The sequence below is a fragment of the Citrus clementina genome, unplaced genomic scaffold (assembly GCF_000493195.1).
Source record: "Citrus clementina cultivar Clemenules unplaced genomic scaffold, Citrus_clementina_v1.0 scaffold_9, whole genome shotgun sequence".
Lineage (NCBI taxonomy): Eukaryota > Viridiplantae > Streptophyta > Magnoliopsida > Sapindales > Rutaceae > Citrus > Citrus x clementina.
Genome location: NW_006261964.1, coordinates 25,421,534 through 25,440,531, shown reverse-complemented (window position 1 = coordinate 25,440,531; position 18,998 = coordinate 25,421,534). Strand labels below are relative to the sequence as shown.

General features: G+C 34.7%; 3 protein-coding genes across 5 annotated transcripts in view; 1 reads left to right on the top strand and 2 right to left on the bottom strand.

The window, feature by feature from the left end:
* The window catches only part of LOC112100098 (uncharacterized protein DDB_G0271670-like), a 23,009-nt gene extending 20,548 nt beyond the window's left edge, over positions 1-2,461 (bottom strand). The window contains exon 1 of the mRNA XM_024187996.1: positions 2,430-2,461. Within this exon, the coding sequence (XP_024043764.1) occupies positions 2,430-2,461 (32 nt within the window). The remainder of the gene's footprint in view (positions 1-2,429) is intronic.
* A 320-nt stretch (positions 2,462-2,781) lies between these two features.
* On the top strand, positions 2,782-10,092 carry LOC18031376. 3 transcript variants are annotated; one of them, XM_024191055.1, is made up of 16 exons: positions 2,782-3,041; positions 3,150-3,186; positions 3,447-3,808; positions 4,147-4,240; positions 4,891-5,077; positions 5,174-5,432; positions 5,709-5,924; positions 6,030-6,116; positions 6,211-6,345; positions 7,446-7,559; positions 7,691-7,938; positions 8,062-8,142; positions 8,374-8,605; positions 8,834-8,932; positions 9,029-9,214; positions 9,659-10,092. In XM_024191055.1, exons 3-16 carry the CDS (start codon positions 3,461-3,463, stop codon positions 9,746-9,748), a joined length of 2,376 nt encoding a protein of 791 aa, XP_024046823.1. In that variant the 5' UTR covers positions 2,782-3,041; positions 3,150-3,186; positions 3,447-3,460; the 3' UTR covers positions 9,749-10,092. The 3 variants fall into 3 exon arrangements, with proteins under 3 accessions (XP_024046823.1, XP_024046829.1, XP_006421449.1); XM_006421386.2 differs by lacking the exon at positions 2,782-3,041 and having other exon boundaries at positions 3,124-3,186; XM_024191061.1 differs by lacking the exons at positions 8,834-8,932; positions 9,029-9,214; positions 9,659-10,092 and adding an exon at positions 8,704-8,820.
* Positions 10,093-11,980: 1,888 nt separating this feature from the next.
* LOC112100097 lies at positions 11,981-13,502 on the bottom strand. Its single transcript, XM_024187982.1, has 2 exons — positions 13,288-13,502; positions 11,981-12,578 (listed from the first exon to the last, which is right to left on the bottom strand). The coding sequence occupies exons 1-2, from the start codon at positions 13,500-13,502 to the stop codon at positions 11,981-11,983; spliced, it is 813 nt and encodes a 270-aa protein (XP_024043750.1).
* Positions 13,503-18,998: the final 5,496 nt, after the last annotated feature.

Sequence of the window (18,998 nt, the reverse complement as noted above, 5' to 3'; positions counted from 1 at the left end):
AGTATTAGATTGTATGTTTGAGTTTTTTTTATATTAACCAACATCTCTTATAAATATCTATAATTTATTTTTTTGACTTATTGAAGTTTTAATATGTGTGCTTCATGGAGTACTCTTTTCTTCATGAGTTGAATAATGATAAAGATAGTTAGATGATAAAGGTTAGGCTTTGTAGGATGTGGGAGTTTGTTAATACTAAGAAAAAAGAAGAATTAATTAGTGTGAACATGATTTTTATTAATGAAAATGTCGTATAAAAAATTTATGCTCCCATTGTTTTCTCTAATTTTTTCCTCAATTGTTTTACACTTAATGTAGCATTTTTTTTTCGCAGGAAAATTTAATGCATGCAACAATTAAGAAAAATTTAGTGATAAGATTTAGGCACATGTTGAGTGAGGGTTCTTTGTACAGTGTCAAGAATTTGAAAGTTGTTTCAACTACAGGCGAGTATAGATCACTTTCAAATCAGTATAAGATTATTTTCTTGATTATAAATTCGCTTAAGAGGTTAGAAGAAGGAACTGTTAAGATTTCGATTAATGGATTCTGAGTCATATCTCTGAATTTGATTGATATACGTGTGAATGATAAAACAATCCTCTCAGACTTTTTTTTAATTATTAATGTTTGTTAATCTTTAAATGTATATTAGAAATGATTGATCCTTATAGATGTTGTCGGAAATTTATGTGGTGTGGGTAATATTGAGATCGTTAGAGTTTGTTGGAAAAAAAGATATATAAAAGTTTTAACAAATTAGTAAGTTGAATATAATTTGGAACTTATCAACAACTACAAAAGACATAATGTCTGTACACTTACACTATACACATTAATATATATTTTTAAAATTAACAAAAAAATTAACTTTCATAAATAACATTAGTTTTATAAGGCTTCCTCATCTTAAAAAAAAAAAAAACCAATTCATATTTTTTATCAGTTTCATCAAGTAAAAAATAAGAAAAAAATAATACTAATTTTTTTTTTAAAGCCGCGCGAAGCGTGGTTCTATTTCCTAGTAATAGTATAAAACACATTTGCTCCTGTACAATATAATTGTACAAAAAATTTATGTTCCTAGCAATACTCTTACTTGTATGAGTTTGTACTCATGAAAAGTACGTGCAATAATAACTGTTAATTATGTTAATCATTTAGTAAATTTTAAGATACCACTTTTTCATTATTTTACTTAACACCCTATTTTACTTATTGGTAAATCACATAAGTTACAACATGTATTTATATTTCTTTAATGTTTTAAGTTAACGGCTATAAAAATCTATGCAAAATTTATAGCTTCATACCCATGAAAATTGTTTGAAAATATTAAATATATTACTTTTTTCCTTTTCTTTTTTGGGTATTACTAGCATATATATATTGATAGAAGTTTGGTGCGACCATAGTAATTTAGTTCTTAAAAGAGAGAGAGAGAGAGAGATCTTAAACAGTTATTTATTTTGTTTTATGAGAATAGCAAGTGAAAAGAATGAGAAGACAATACTTGCATAATAAAAAATTTATAAGTATTATAAAGTCGTGATAGAAAATTTATATCTAAGCTAATGGGACATGCATATGGTCCCTATACTAGCATATATAGACAATGCGTGTGTCCCATGGCCATCTTTGGAATGCGGAGTATCAAAGGAAGAGTTGAGTACTCCAACAGCAAGTGCGTAGCCTTTGCTGAAGTATCTTGCTCCTGTTAGCTTCCTTAAGGGCACAAACCAACAAAATTAAATTACAAGTTTCAAACCCAAATGACCTGTAATATTTTAGTCAATTTACGGTAGAATCATGAACAATTCTCCTTGGTCATAGACAATTCTCTCTAGCTCCTCAACTTGCATACAAAATAATGTATTACTAGCATATATTGATAGACGTTTAATTTGCTAAGACTATAAAAATTTAGTTCTTCTATTACATCTTGAATATTTAAACTTAAAAATAAGTTGATTAATTTTAAAAAAATTAAAATAGTGGGAGGAAAGAGAGAGACAATTCTTAAGTGGTTTCTTATTTTGTATTATGAGAATAATAAGTGGAAAGAACGAGCATACAATACCTACCTAATAAAAAATTTATAAGTATTACAAAGTTATGATATAAAATTTACATTCAAACTAATGCGATATAAATGTGGATGTGGTCCCCTATACAAATCACTATATGACAGTGAGATAATAAAATAAACAATCATTTAATACATAAAAATTTATTTTAGTATCATGTCATGTACCATATCAATTAAGATATAGATTTTGTTTTATAACTATATACGGATAATGTTAGTGCAAAACCGGTCTTTTCTTTGTTGGATGAGTGGGCAAATCAGATTGTGCTTTATAAAGAAGTGAAGGTTGGTAATGGTATGTGCTTACTTTAGCATTCTGATCATCTAAATAAAATATTACCAGACCTGAAGCAGATTCATGATAATTCCCATTACTTAAACTGAGTTGTGCCAGCTCAGAACCGTCAGTGTCAACTTGACAACTTCCCATTCGTGCAGACATCAGCGGTCTTTCGCTCAACCGAAGAGATTCCAAATTTTTAAACAAATCGTCCTAAAAAAAAACAATTTTTTTTTTAAACAAATCGATACGCATTTACACAAATACCCTCAACACGTCTTGCCATAAACACGGTCTTCCCCTCTCCCAAACGACAGCGTTTTGCGACAGAGGAAAGGACAATAACAGTCATTCCAACTATAATCCGTGATAGTGCAGACAAAAGTTTCAAACTGAACTTCCCCTGGCCGCCCAGCGTGTGCTAACTTGGCGGCTTCTCTCTCTCTTGCTCTGCTCCTTTAATCATTAACTTAATTGAATAATAATAATCTTAATTCAGTTTAGTCGCTGAGCTCATGATTAATTAGCTCTGCCTAACAAACTCTCTCTGTTTGTCTGTCTCCGTCAACTCTCTCGCTCTGCTCATTTCATCATTGACTTAATTCAATTCTCATTCGCATTTTTAAATTTCTAAAAATGCACTCGCATCCGCACTCGCAGATCTGGTGAAAGGTTAGTCAACGCTCTTCCTTGACCAAGACTTGCTTATATCAAACTCATTCAATTTCGACTAATATCGCTCACCACTCTCCGTTTTTGTTTCCGGAATAATTCTGATAGATACGGTGTCGTTTCCCAAATCGGAGACTTTGAAGAGGTAAGTTTTGTATTTGAGCTACGAATTCATGAGTAACATTGTAAGATAATAAGGCAAGGAAACTAAATATTGCACTTAATTATATACAATTCATGGTGACTATTGATTGTGTTGTGTTTGTGAATTGTGATAGATTATTTGCGTTAACAATTTTCATGAAATATTTATTTATTTATTTGATTGCGCTTATATGGAGGTTGAGGAGTCAAAGAAGGAGAGAATGACAAGTATTTACTTATTTACTTATTTTCTTGTGACAGAGGCTATTGAGAGGATGATTTCAATTGAGAAATGGAGATTTTCATGGACTTTAGTAGCTACCGTTGCTTCTGTATTAACACTGGTTTCAGTCGTTCATCTATTCCTGTTTCCGTTGGTGCCTTCTTTCGATTACTTTACTGCTCGACAACAAATTCAGAACTCTTGTGTTCCAATTAAGGAGTCTGCTGAAGGGGTGACCAACCGTGTTTGGGAAAATTCGCCTCCACAGCTCAACTTAGATCATAGGTTTCCAGCTGACTTGCACAATGCTGTGGTTTATCGTAATGCACCTTGGAAAGCTGAGATCGGACGCTGGCTTTCTGGTTGTGATTCGGTAGCTAAGGAAGTCGACCTTGTGGAGGTACTAAATCAAAATGGTTCAATAGTATTTATTCATTTTCTTAGAGTTGACTTTTTTCGACTTCATTCAATTTAGTATCCAAGGGAAAAATCTCTGTTATAATGTGCACACATATTTTGGTTGATTTAATCAGCTTTTGAGATCAGATTGAAGCTTCTTTATTTAGCATTTTTAAAATTTTTTTTATACAAAAGAACTGTATCTTTCAAGTAGTTACATGTTAAGGTTGTCTTGGCCTCTATTCCATTCTGGTAGTTCTATTTGATCTTAGTTTTTTTTTTTTTTTTTTGTTATTTTTTGAAAGGTTATTTGTTCTTAGTCAATCAGTTTGTTCTCAGATGATAGGTGGCAAGAGCTGCAAAAGTGATTGCAGCGGTCAAGGAGTTTGTAATCATGAATTGGGACAATGTCGATGCTTTCATGGATTTAGAGGTTAGCGTTTTATTTTACCTCTTCGCTTACTAGGATTTTTAGCTGTCAGTGTGAACTGAGACCTTAACAATGGAACCATCACTAATCATTGGTATTTATTTAATAAATGATTTTTCAGCAAAAAGAAAAATTGCAATAAGTATTAGAATATGTATTTGATGGGCTTTAATGGTCGCATTCATTTTTGTATCACAACAGCTATTTTTAAGATCCAATGTAATGATCTTGAAAAATAGTTTGCATGCCAATTGGATAATTAAAACCTAAAAATGGATTGTACTTGTGAAGTTGATTTTTGGAATACTTATTATTGTTTATGTATACTTTTCTGTTTCATATATAAATAAAATATTAAATTCCTCCATCTTATTTGTCAATGTTTTAGTGACAAATGATGATTTAGAATCATCCATGTAGTTCATCACTATGGTTGCAAATTCCTATTAGCCCAATGAGTGAACTTTCTGACAAAGCTTTGGTCAATATAGATTAAAGAAAATAGATGAATTTTCTTTTAGAATTTGGCGGTCAGTAACATTTAAATGATCAGAGTTTCAATAAAAACATAGACAATGCTAATATACAAGCCTGCAAGAAAAAATAAATCGTTCACAATAGTCACTTGTTAATTATATCTACTGGCAAAGCAGGAAAAGGATGCTCTGAGAGAATTCACTTCCAGTGCAATTTCCCTAAAACACCAGAGCTACCATATGGGCGTTGGGTTGTTTCAATTTGTCCTACTCACTGTGATACAACAAGAGCAATGTGTTTCTGTGGAGAAGGAACTAAGTATCCAAATCGTCCTGTTGCTGAGGCCTGTGGCTTTCAAGTGAAGTGAGCACATTCAGACTCCTAATTTTGGTTACTTTTAGACTTTCAGTATAATTAATTTCCCAAAGCAGTGTTTTAAAGTGCCAAAGTCTGTTTCAGCTTACCTTCTCAACCTGGTGCTCCCAAATTGACTAATTGGGCAAAAGCTGACCTGGATAATATTTTCACAACGAATGGTAGCAAGCCAGGTTGGTGTAACATTGACCCAAAGGAAGCATATGCTCTAAAGGTGCAGTTTAAGGAAGAATGTGATTGTAAATATGACGGTCTCTTGGGGCAGTTCTGTGAGGTACCTGTGTCATCCACTTGTGTTAATCAATGCTCTGGGCATGGACATTGCCGTGGTGGATTTTGCCAGGTAACTGCTTTATTTTTGTCTGTAAAACCATAAAGAAAGGATGAAAATGGTATGCCATCTTTTTTAATTCATTGGCAATAATAGAGAAAAACCTGAGAATCTGTGAATATGTGATGCTCATAAGATTGAGCTTCATAGAGAACTTCGGCATACTCGATTCCTGCCCAAAGCTGATTTAACTGCTTATTTTTATGACAGTTGATTTTCTTTCAAACTACCGTCAGTTTTATCTTGATGCATTCTGTTGTCTTAACCAAATTTAGTGTTTGTCTTCAGTGTGACAATGGCTGGTACGGGGTAGACTGCAGTATTCCATCTGTTATGTCATCTATGAGCGAATGGCCTCAATGGCTTCGACCAGCTCACATTGATATTCCCATTAATGCAAATATAACAGGGAATCTTGTCAATCTTAATGCTGTGGTGAAAAAGAAAAGACCTCTTCTTTATGTTTATGATTTGCCCCCAGAGTTCAACAGTCTACTCCTTGAGGTTAGAATGGGTGTATCTTTTTAATTTGTCATTTCTTTGAGAATCAACAATATTTTACATGCCTATGTCTAACTTATCGTGATTATAATTTTTTGCATATTGCAGGGGAGGCACTATAAGTTAGAGTGTGTAAACAGAATTTATAATGAAAAGAATGAAACATTATGGACAGATATGCTTTATGGCTCCCAGGTATTGATTTAAAATGAGACTGATATTAAGTCAATGTATACAGCATTGAAAATTTATCATTATTTTTTTTTCTTGCGGTGCTAATCATTTGCAGATGGCATTCTATGAAAGTATTTTAGCTAGTCCACATCGAACGCTAAATGGTGAAGAAGCTGATTTTTTCTTTGTTCCCGTCCTTGATTCATGTATCATAACTCGGGCTGATGATGCACCCCACTTGAGTGCGCAGGTATGATTTTTAGGGCTGTAATACGTGTGTGAATATCTCTTTTCTTTCCAAGGTTGCTCCTTGAAAGACAATGAATGATTGAATGCCTTTATTTGTCTGTGTGGCCTTTATGTTTCTGTGTGGATATGTCTGTATGTGAATACGTTCCTACACTGCAATCTAACTTATGGTTGACTATCTTGGGAACCCACCTATTTCATCTATATATTTCTCGTCTTGACAAATAGCTCATCCTTATGCAAATTTGCTGACGAGTTTTCCAGAGTTTTGTGAAGTTCTCTTAGCATTTTGAGAGGATGCTACCTACAGGACATTTTGTTAATAAATGGAAAATATATACTTCTATTAGAAGAAACCAGGTTCGTTGTCTTAATGTTAGGATATGATATTTCTCACACACAATTGATTAACTTTTACCCGGCAATAAGTTTGGTTGAGGGAAAATTGAGCTTCTATTCGATTGAGGAAGGTATTGATATTACAAAATTATGATGGTAATTTATCAAAAGTTTGTATAAGTGGATAGGATTACCAATGAACTCATATATATCTCTACTGGCTATATTTTCTTAGAGGTGGGAGATCTCATGAATTCAAATTTTACTGGTGTCTCATCCATCAAAAGAAGAAATGGATTCAATGTTTTGTTTTTCAAGTTAGAAGTAGGAAAAAGAGGTGTTGCTTTAAATGAATTTTCAAATGATTTATATCGAAGTTTCTAGGTATGAGGAAGTTACATTTCTTCTCAATAGAGGACGTTTAATGTATATGAAAAGCAACTCGCATTAGTAACTAAAAGAATACTTCCTAAAAGAGTTTCATCCGTAACCTATTTTAGTATCTATGTTTACGTCAAACCTGATCGGACCACCTTGAGGTTGTGTCCTCTCAATCAGTTCTTCTGGAAAAGAGCTAAACTAGGGGTCTAGGGCCATTGATGTAGTTGCTTCAAAAGCTTCTTAACAGTGGCAATATTGTATCTAGATCGCATGCAAATGTTTTTGGGCATCTAGAGGTAAGTTGGGGTTATATTTTGGTTTTCTTAACTCTTACACACAAGTTCATATTGGTTAAGTGCAGAAGTTATTTAATGATTTCAGGAACACAGGAGCTTGAGGAGTTCTCTTACTCTGGAATTTTACAAGAAGGCATACGAGCATATTATTGAGCATTATCCTTATTGGAACCATACTTCAGGACGAGATCATATTTGGGTACGTTGTATTAAGGGTTTTCAAATATTTGCCAGCGTGGAAAATTCTGGAGAAAGAATGCTCTATATTTTTTGCTGATATTTAATCATTTCGTTGCGTGCTAATAATGCCATCTTTATATCTGAAGGCAGTTTTTTTCATGGGATGAAGGTGCTTGCTATGCCCCGAAGGAGATATGGAACAGCATGATGTTAGTTCACTGGGGTAATACAAATTCAAAGCATAATCACTCGACAACTGCGTACTGGGCTGACAACTGGGATAGGATTTCTTCTAGTAGAAGAGGAAACCATTCATGCTTTGACCCTGAGAAGGATCTTGTGCTTCCTGCTTGGAAGGCTCCTGATGCCTTTGTCTTGAGATCCAAACTGTGGGCTAGGTAAATGACTTCTGATTGTTGCTAATAATGTTAACCATTTTCAGATTTTTTTTTTTAATTGCTGCACAAATAATGTAGACAGTTCAAAGCATGAAAGCTAAGATGAAACAACTTTATTTTCAGTCCCAGAGAGAAGCGGAAGACACTGTTCTACTTCAATGGAAATCTAGGATCTGCTTACCCCAATGGACGACCAGAATCTTCGTAAGTTCAACTAAGCAGCTTTTTACCATCTCAACTTTTCCGATGCCTGAAATTTTGAGAAAATTTTGAAAATTTAAAATCAATGATAGCCTTTCTCCTCCATGCTTAATGAACTGTTTGGGAATGATGTGACAGCGACACTCGTCAGGCTGATTTGCAATTTCCTAATGGCTAGTGTGCAGATTATGTCTTACCAAGGATCTGTTAGTTATTTCTGTGATATGTATGCAGGTACAGCATGGGTATTAGACAGAAGTTGGCTGAAGAGTATGGATCAAGCCCTAACAAGGAAGGAAAGCTTGGGAAGCAGCATGCAGAAGATGTAATCGTTACTTCACTGCGTTCTGAAAACTATCACGAGGATTTATCTAGTTCTGTTTTTTGTGGGGTATTGCCTGGAGATGGTTGGAGTGGTCGGATGGAAGATAGTATTTTGCAAGGATGCATTCCTGTTGTCATTCAGGTAGTGATAAGCAGCTTCTTACTTCTTTGCCAAAACGGTAGCCTGAAAATTAGAAACAAGTTTAGAATTGATGATAGCTGACTATAGTTAATATGCAGTGCAAGTTTATATTCTCAACTACCTTGTGTCCAGAGCTGGAGATATCTTGTACGCTTTGTTGTGCTTCCTTATATTTTGATGTAACAACTTGAATGGCAATTGTGTATTTTCATGTTTCCTCATGTTTAGGATGGGATTTTTCTGCCCTATGAGAATGTGCTCAACTATGAAAGCTTTGTCGTCCGCATAAGTGAAGATGAAATCCCAAATTTGATAAACATTCTTCGGGTATTTACCGTTATGCATTTTTCAATAAATTAACATCCAGAAACTCCTAGTTGAAAGTTGGTAGTGTTAACTAGCTGGTTGTGTTACATTCTGCAGGGATTGAATGAGACCGAAATACAGTTTAGGTTGGCAAATGTACAGAAAGTCTGGCAAAGGTTCTTGTACCGTGATTCTATTTTACTTGAAGCTAAGAGACAAAATGCTACGTTTGGCCGCATGAATGACTGGGCAGTTGAATTCTTGAAATTAAGGGAAGATGATGTCTTCACCACATTGATACAGGTATTTTCCTCATACGACAAACAGGAAACTCTTTTTTAATCAACATAATTTTTCTTGCATTCCTGGCAATGTTCGATTCAATCATTCTTGAAAAGGATAATTAATTTTAATCATTTTTGGATGAGAAGATGTTAAAACTTGGTAGTCATGAATATGGAAGGTTCGGTAAACTGTCCTGAAAAGCTGAGGCTTCGCTCAGGTTTGTGGTTTGGTCTTGAGTAAAAGAAATTAGATTTGTGCTTTCCGATGGAGCTAAACACTAAGCTGTTCATGTATTAACAAAGAAAATTATAAATTATCATTAAATACCTGGTGGAGTTTTTGATTGATCATATGACTTCTATACTGAAACAGAGATCATCGAGCATGTTTATCTTTTTTCCCATGTGTTCGAGTTTCTGTTGCATATTTGACTGATCCCTGACAATGATCCTTGTATTTCAGATTTTGCACTATAAGTTACATAATGACCCTTGGAGGAGAGAACTTGTTCATCAGAAGAAAGACTTCGGCATACCACAAGAATGTTTGTGAAAACATAATGTATAGCCATAACTTCATAGGAAACTTGATACAAAAAGATCACTGATGGCGGAAGGGTTCAAATATTCTACTTTCTTGAGATTATGGAACTAGACGACTTGCCTAATTCCTTAATTAACGTGCCTATCTGTATCTAGTTCTTTTACACATATAGGAGGACTCTGTACATTTGATTTTGTTTTTCTTTTTGTTTCTTTCATTCTTTCTCTTAAAAAGTTTTCTACCTGTGAGATTTGTATCGCGGCAGCATTACATTCCCAGAAACGAATGTCCTGATAAAATCCGAATGGATTTGTTCTTTTATGGACTTTTATAGACTTTAATAAGAAGAAGAAGAAGACAGTGTCTTCATTTTAATAAAATAAAAATGTATTAAAAGACTTTTTTTTTTTTTTTTTTGAGTTTTTTTTTATTGCGTTAGAGTTTGTGTGTGTGTTTTCTTTCCCCGTTCTTTTTGTTAAACAAAGAACCTCAGAGAAAGCTAAGGTTTAACAATATGAGGGAACGCAGTCCCTAAACAATCATTATGTAACCAAGTCTCGGGGAAGATGAAGGCCAAGAGGGAGAGTAAGGGCATGACTAGCCAAGAAGTCCGCCGCGAAATTAGCTTCACGATAAATGTAGTGCACAGACACCTGCCAATCACGGGAAAGAAGACCAAGAATATCATTGACGAGGGGCAAGGTAGCATTAAAGCGTTTCCTGTTAAGCAACTGAGTAACACAAAGGCTATCAATCTCAACCACCAACAATCTTTTACCCATTTGCCAAGCCAAGACCAGCCCCTGGTACAAACCCCAAAGCTCTGCAATTGTTATATAGCAAATTCTAATATTCATGCAGAAACCATCATGCCGTCTACCAGTAGCATCGTTAATCAAACCATCTGCTCCCGCCAAACTGGATCTCTTCCTGGCACCATCAGAGTTTAGCTTATAATACGGCCACCGAGGAGGAAACCAACCAAACATGTTTTGAACTCTCAGCCTGCGATCACTTTGAAAAGTATCAAAGGTATGAATTATCTCCTCAGCTCGCACCCTGATATCCCGAACCATGCTGTCCTCATTCACAACTTTACCTTCAAAAAGCAACTGATTCCTTCCAATCCATATACACCAGATGGCTACCCCGAATACGCAACTCCATTCCCGGGTGCTAGCATGAAGACCCGTACCTTGAATATTGGCAAAAATCCAATCTCGGATTGGCAAGTTGAAGAAATAATCATGCTCACGACCTGCTAACAACATATTCCAGATTCTCCCAGATGCCACACAATCGCGAAGTGCATGAACCGTATCCTCTACAGCACAACCACACCGCATGCATATCGTATCCACCCCAATATGTCTTCTATAAAGCTCGGCTTTGCATTTAATTCTTTCCTTAGCAGCAAGCCAAAGGAACGTCCGGATTCTATGAGGTCCTCGCCATTTCCAAATACTCTTCCATCTCACCTCCTCATCCTGAACAACGTTTCCAAGAATCAAGTTATAAGCTGTTTTAGCCGTGAACATTCCCGAATTTGATGAACCCCAATAAAACTTATCAGCATTACTATTCGGGGTAGGAGGCTTAATAGCTGCAATCATTAGCACTGCATTATGAGGGAAAAGAAACCGAAATCGGCTCCAGTTCCATGAACCATCAGAATTAATGGCATCAGCCACCCAATCATGTAAAATAGCTTCAGGAATAGGTGCCATCGCAAGATTAACGAGCGGACCAACATCCGCAACCGAAGCGTCCTGCCAGAATCGAATTCGCGTACCATTCCCCACATTCCATCGCAGCCCATGCAATACCTATGGCCAAACCCGACCAATAGCCTTCCATAAATATGAGCCATATTTTGTAGGCATAGAAGTTGCATCATCCGTAGGATCAAAGCCATACTTCGAGCAGAGAACCTGTACCCAGTAGCTATTTTTATTGACCAGCAAGCCCCAACCAATTTTCCCTTTCTAATTTAGTGCATTTGCATTTTAAAATCGATAGAAAGAGAGTTATTGGGTTTCTTCGGGTAATTCATTTAAATGGTAACATCATCTTGTGTTATTTTGCTTCTATAGATTAAAGGCATCAGTTATTGAAGGAGATGCAGTGCATAAAATACATAAAATAAAAAGATATATTCTTGATTTTATGGGGCTTGTAATTTTTTTTTTGAAGAGAAAGTAAACCTTTCATTACTGACTAAACAACACAGTTAAATACATTCTACACTTCTACTGGTAATATATCTAACCAGACAGCTGTTGTATCTTTCCTTAAAGCATGTTTAGCTAAGGAATGGGCATGAGCATTACAAAACCTTGGTACAAAATTAAAATGGATCCTTTGGAACTCTCGTTTCTGGGTTTGGATTTCCAAAATTATCCAGAAAATCTCAGACCTGCTGCCCTTTGTGTTGTTGACTAGCTCAGCCACATATTTGTAATCAGTCTCTACAATCAAGCTTGCTGCAGCTGTTTCTTTTACAATCTGGAGACCCCATTGGATAGCTTCAGCTTCTGCAAAACTGACATCCTTCCTGAAAGAGGCTTGTTTGATGCCTGCTGCTACTACTCTGCCATTTGAGTCATGCAAGACTGCTCCCAAGCCAACCTTTTGATCCTTGCTGCTTGTTGTTGCATCTACTTTAAGCTTGAGCACATTTTGGGAGGAGGGTGACCATCTCTGCTGGCTTTCCTCTCTAGCATTGCTAATATGGAGTGTTCCTGTTTTTCTCACTCTTTGGTAAGCTTCTAACACTGATTCTGCTTTTGCTGCTGGGATCATTGGCTCTATCTTCTTTCTTTCAAAGATCAACTTATTCCTAACATACCAGATAGCCCAGCAATACATAATCATAAGCTCAGCTTCATTTCTCCTGAAGTTACTGCAAAGATTCTGGACATAGCTGAAAATGTCTTGACCTAGAACATTCTGATGCTCGAAAGTGGATGGAGCTAAGTTCTAGGTCTTCCTTGCTGCTTTACATTCAAACAGGGCTTGACTTATAGTTTCCACACTCTTATGGCATCTTGGACAAGTAGGCTCTGGCAGACACTTCCTTTTCCACAGATTTTCAATCATTGGTAAAATGTTTTTTGTTGCCCTCCACATGAAAATCTTAATCTTCTCAGGCAGCTCTAAAGACCATAAAACATTCCATTGCTTGGAGCAGCTTTCTAAACTACTTGGCATATCTTGAAACTTGAGCCTGAAAGCTATCTAATAACCACTCTTTACTGAATACTCTCCTCTTTTGTCATAATGCCATACCACTTCATCTTTTTTTTTTGTTTCTAGGGAGTGGAATCTGCAGGATTGCTTCGATATCTTGGGGTTGAAAGTTTTGCTCCAGCTTGCTTACGATCCATTGATTTTCTTCATCAATCAGTTCAGCCACCATAGTTTCAGCTGGCAATTTTTGTGGTGATATTGGTTTGAAAGTGTCTGGCCTAGGTAACTAATTATCTTTGTAAGTTCTGATTTTCCTTCCATTTCCTACCCTTCATCTTGCTCCTTTGTCAATCACTTACCTTCCCCAAAGAATGCTTTTCCAAATAAAAGATGGATTGGATCCCGCTATGGCATTCAAGAATGAAGAATGCTTATAGTATTTTGCTTGTAGTGCTTTGGCCAGCAACGAATTGGGAAGTTGAAGCAATCTCCATGCCTGCTTAGCCACCAAAGCTTGATTAAAGCTAGTGAGATCTCTGAATCCCAGCCCTCCTCTACTTTTTGCTTGGCTCATTTTGTCCAATCTTGACCAGTGAATTCCGTATCTATCTTCCCTTGATCCCTACCAAAACTTTGCAATGACTTTTTGAATGTCATCACATAGTCCCTTTGGAAGTCTGAAAACACTCATAGCATACGCCGGTACTGCCTGTGCTACTGCTTTGATGAGTATTTCTTTTCCTCCGCTGGAGAACATCTTATGACGCCAGCCTGAAATCTTGCTTATCACATTCAGCTTCACCTCATTAAAGAACCCCAATTTCCTTCTGCCTATCATAGATGGAAGGCCTAGATATTTTTCATATTTCGACACCACTTTGAGCTGGAAAATGTTTTTAATTGCTGCAGCCTGACCACTTGTAATCTTGCCACTGAGAAACATTGAGGACTTTTCATAATTAAAAATCTGCCCTGATGCCTTCGCATAGCAATCGAAAATCCCCTTTAAGTTCTTACACTCTGCTTCTGAGGCTCTGGTAAAGACTAAGCTGTCATCAGCGAAAAGTAGGTGGGATATCGTAACGTCCTTTGCAAATCTCAGCCCTCTAATCTGCTGCTTCCTCTCAGCCTGGATCAGTAAGTTCGAAAAGGCCTCTGCATACATGATGAAAAGATACGAAGAGAGGGGGCAGCCTTGCCTTAGTCCCTTTTCCAGAAGGATTAAGCCTTTGGGGGTCCCGTTAATAATGACTGAAAATTGAGCAGTGGTTATGCAACTCATAATCAGACTCCTCCATTTATTCGAGAAACCAAATTTTTCCATGATTTGATCTAGGAAGCTCCACTCGACTCTATCATACGCCTTACTTATATCCAATTTTAGAGCCACTAACCCATTTCTTCTTCCTTTGCTATGTCTAATCTTGTGGAGGCATTCATAACCAATAATCACATTATCTGTAATGAGTCTATTGTGAATGAATGCGCTCTGAGTTGGGGATATGATTTGGGGAAGAATTAGTTTCAGCTTGTTCGCTATTGCCTTAGCTATGATTCTATACACCACATTGCATAGACTAATAGGCCTAAAATCAGTAACTTTCTTTGGTTTCTCAGTGTTAGGTATTAAAGCAATATAAGTATGGTTGAGCGAAGCTAAATCACTTTGCTCGTTGAGAATGTGTAAGCATGTTGTGACTACCCCTCTGCCCACAGCCTGCCAATGTTTTTGGAAAAAAGCTGCAGGTAAATCATCCGGTCCGGGAGCTTTTGTAGGACACATTTGAGATAATGCATTTACAATTTCTTCTAGTGTGAAGGGTTCCTCCAGGTGAGTATGCATTTCCATAGTTACCTTTGGGGGCATTCCTTTAAGGGCTTCTTGAGTCTGACTGTGACTTGGCCTGGAGGAAGTAAAGAGCTGCTGGAAATAATCGCAAAATTCCCTTTCAACTTTTTCTTTATCATCTGTCCAATTCCCATGAGTGTCCTCTATACCCCATATTTTGTTTTTTCTTCTCCTAGCCGAGGCTTTGGAGTGAAAAAACTGTGTTTTTGTCTCCTTCCCTGAGCCAATCTGCTCTCGATCTTTGATGCCAGTACACTTCTTCATCAATCAGCATGTTGTTGATTTGCTTTTCAAGCTTCCTGATTTCTCCACCATCTACTTATTGATCCCTATTATGCTTTGCATTCTGCAGATTCTCAATCAAGTCCTCTTGCTTCTTTTTTTTGCCATCAAACTCTACATTGCTCCATATCTTGAGCTGGGATAGAGAATTTTTTGCCGCCCTCTAAAAATTGTTCACTGGATTCTCCCAACTTCTGTCCCCATAAGTTTCCCATTCTTCCCGCACTATATTTTGACAATTCTCATATGAGCTCCATATGTCTTCATAATGGTCCCTCGGAAAAGATCTTCTCTTGTAATTTATCTCCTTGCTTCTCTCTTTAATATCTAGCATGATTGGGCAGTGATTTGAGACCCAATTCGCCAAATGTGATGCCGGTAGGTTCTGGAAACTTTTGCTCCAATCATTGCTACAGAGAAATCTATCCAACCTTTCTTCTACATAGCCTGTCACGAACCTCCTATTCGACCATGTGAATTGGTAACCCTTATAACCCATGTCTACCAAGTTACATGCCTGAATGGTGTCTCTAAAATCAGTTACTGCATTTAGATTTCTATCATTGCCCCGCAATTTCTCATGTAAATAAAGGATTTCATTGAAGTCACCAAAGCAACACCAAGGATAAAGAAAATGGTCTGCTAACCTTTTCAGTAAACACCATGTGTGCTGTTTCTGACCAGCTTCTGGATGACCGTAAATTCCGGTACATTTCCACATTTTACCACCTGGGTAGATAGAATGGGCATAGGAGGTGGTTTAGCTTTGTTTTGGAGTTCGGAAGTGAATGTCAGTATGGGGCTTGTAATTTGAAAAGGTTGGAAACACATACGTACATTTTAGTTTGCACTGGTTCACGTGTCAAGGAAATTGAAGTGGCTGGACAAAATTTAACTTTTCTGCCCACTGTTTCCTTTGTCATGTATTATAGAGAGCAAAGCTTGTGTTTCATTGGCTATATGTGACAGCCACAAAGTTTTAAATCCTTAGAAAATATAATAATTGTTAAAAAGTTCAACAAGTTCTAATGCTTTACTTTCAACCCCAAGCTGCAGCTAGGCATCTGTACTGCAATTACTTCAATTTTTTTTTAAGTTTTTCATTTTATAGTTATAACAAATTTAGTACTAAATTACTCAAAAATTATTTTTATTTTACTTAATTGAATCTCTAAGTTATATAATCTTATATCTATTGAGTTTTTGTTCATTATATTAATGATCTCTTACTTTAATATATCATGATTTTCAATGTTGAAATCTTTCATTAATTGTTTAACTTTATTAAATTATTTACTCAATTGATCTCTTAATTTTTTAATTGTTTAATTTTTTAATTTTTTAATTTTTTAATTTTTTAATTTTTTAATTTTTTAATATTTTCTTCATCGAAATTATTAATTTCTAATTTTTTTTACACTTTCTATATCATTTATAAATAAATTTGGGTTTTCTAATTTATTTAATAAATATAGTGACATTCAATTTAATTGATTATTTCTCCATATCTAAATCATTGATCATATCACAGGATTTAAATCTTCCATAGAAAAATCCTTTTTTTCTTATAGCTAGAAGGTGGTAACTTATTGATTTTTATGTTTTGTGAAATTATTAGAGGTTCCGGTAATTAATTCATTGTATCATCTTTCTAATAATTTATTAGATTCATAACATATTTATCACATATAATATCTATTATAATTTAGGATACTAAATTTAGATTACAAAATCTATATGACAAAATTGATGGTACGTGTTTAGGATGAAAAAATAGATTGAATATGTGTGTGTGTGTGTGCATTAGAAGAAAAATCTTGTCTATGTCTCAAGAGAGACAAAAAATTATAAATACAGGTGCAAAAAGACATTCAAAATTTGTGAATCTTTATGAATATGATAATCAATTAGATCTTTGTAAAAATATGGTAAAAACTCTATAAAGTTTAAAAATAGATGTAGAAGAGATGGACAACAAAACTATTTAATTATATAAAATCAATGAGAACTTATTTTAAAAAAAGTAAATATGTGATTAAAAATAAAATTTTTCATAAATTACTATCACACCTATACTTGGTTTTACGTTAAAATAGTTCTCATCCATTGGATTTAAGAAATGTCAAAATCAATGACCTATATTTATTGGTTGTTTGTTATATTGTTTCTAACAAAAGCTTTGCCATTATAGAGATTCCCCATACATGTACATACATACAAGAAACTCAATTGGCTTTGGTTGTTGCCACCATTTGATTCTATGTGATAAGTGTGGGCAATAATGGATTTGCTCAATTATAGAATATAATAAAGAGTTAACCTACCATGCAGCGCTGGATCTCATACAAGGCATGCATGGTACCAGTACAACTGGTTTTTAACTGATTATGAATGCATACATAAATCAATATGTGGGTGGCAAACTTATGTTATTTGAGTTTGTGATGCAAGTGAAATTTTTGATTTCACAACTACGTTATAAGGAGGCTGAGGATGAGCAGACAATGCTTATTTTGATCACCATTTGCAGAAGCATTATGAGCAGCAAGCTGCAATAATATATACTCGCAGAGTATTCAATTGTGTTCTTAAAGAACTCCGCGACGATGGATTGTTATACATCTCTAATCGTATGTCAGATGTTGGTCTCCGAGTATATGTGATTAAAAAAATTCAAGTTGGAGGATCGTTCTTGGAGGGTTGTTTTTCATGAAGCAGATTCCAAGCTTGTGTGCACATGCAATCTTATACAGTCCCTTGGTATACCGTGTAATCACTCTTTTGCTGTTATGAATAGGGATGACAAACAATGGGCTTAGGCCGGGCTTTTTCAAGCCCAGGAAGCCCAGGACCAAGCCCACTTTAAGTTTAGCGAGAGGGCCTAGGCCGAGCCAGGCTCGGGCTTTATTTATTTTTAATTTTTTTAAATTATTGTAAATTTGAAATAAATTAATGATTAATAAGTTATTATAATCATAAATAAATTAAAGAAAATAAATATTTCAAAGTAAAATAATAAATAAAGTAAATAAAAGTTCATAACTTTAATTTTCTTTAAGGGAAAAGGACAAACACATCCCCAACGTTTAGGCAAAGAGACAAAAACCCCCCTAACGTTTCAAAAAAGACATTTACACCCCAATTTATTATAATTTTACCATTATACCCTTCTAGCATATAAAAAAATTATTAAATTATCTAATTTGTCTATATATTGTTAATAAAATTATAAATAGACAAGTTGGATATTATAAAAAAAATTATAAATATACCTTCATTGCCCAATTCCTCTATTTAAATTTTTATCAATAACTAATTTTAAAAAAAATCTATACACCTAAAAAAATTGTTAATAAATTATAATTTTAAAAATAAAATTGGTTATTAATAAACAATTTTATTTAAACTTTAAACTTGTATATTTAACAATTCTCCACATGTCAATCATTTAAACTTGTATATTTATAACTAATTTTCTATGTTATTTATTATGGTATTAATAACCAATTTTATTTTTAAAATTATAATTTATTTACAATTTTTTTTAAGTGTGTAGATGTCTTTTTTGAAAATTGGTTATTAATAAAAATTTAAATAGAAGAATGAGATAATGAAGGTATATTTATAATTTTATTAACAATATATAGATAAATTGGATAATCTAATAATTTTTTTTTATATGTTAGAAGGGTATAATGGTAAAATTATAATAAATTAAGGTGTAAATGTCTTTTTTTAAACGTTAGGGGATTTTTGTCCCTTTGCCTAAACGTTGGGAGTGTGTTTGTCCTTTTCCCTTTCTTTAATATTGGATTCTCTAATTCAAATATTCTTTTAATTAATTAACACAAAAGAGAGAATTTAGTATCATAATTTTAGTTTTTTTGAATCATCATTGATTTATAAGTTAAGAATTTAAGTTTTCTTTTTTTATTTTTA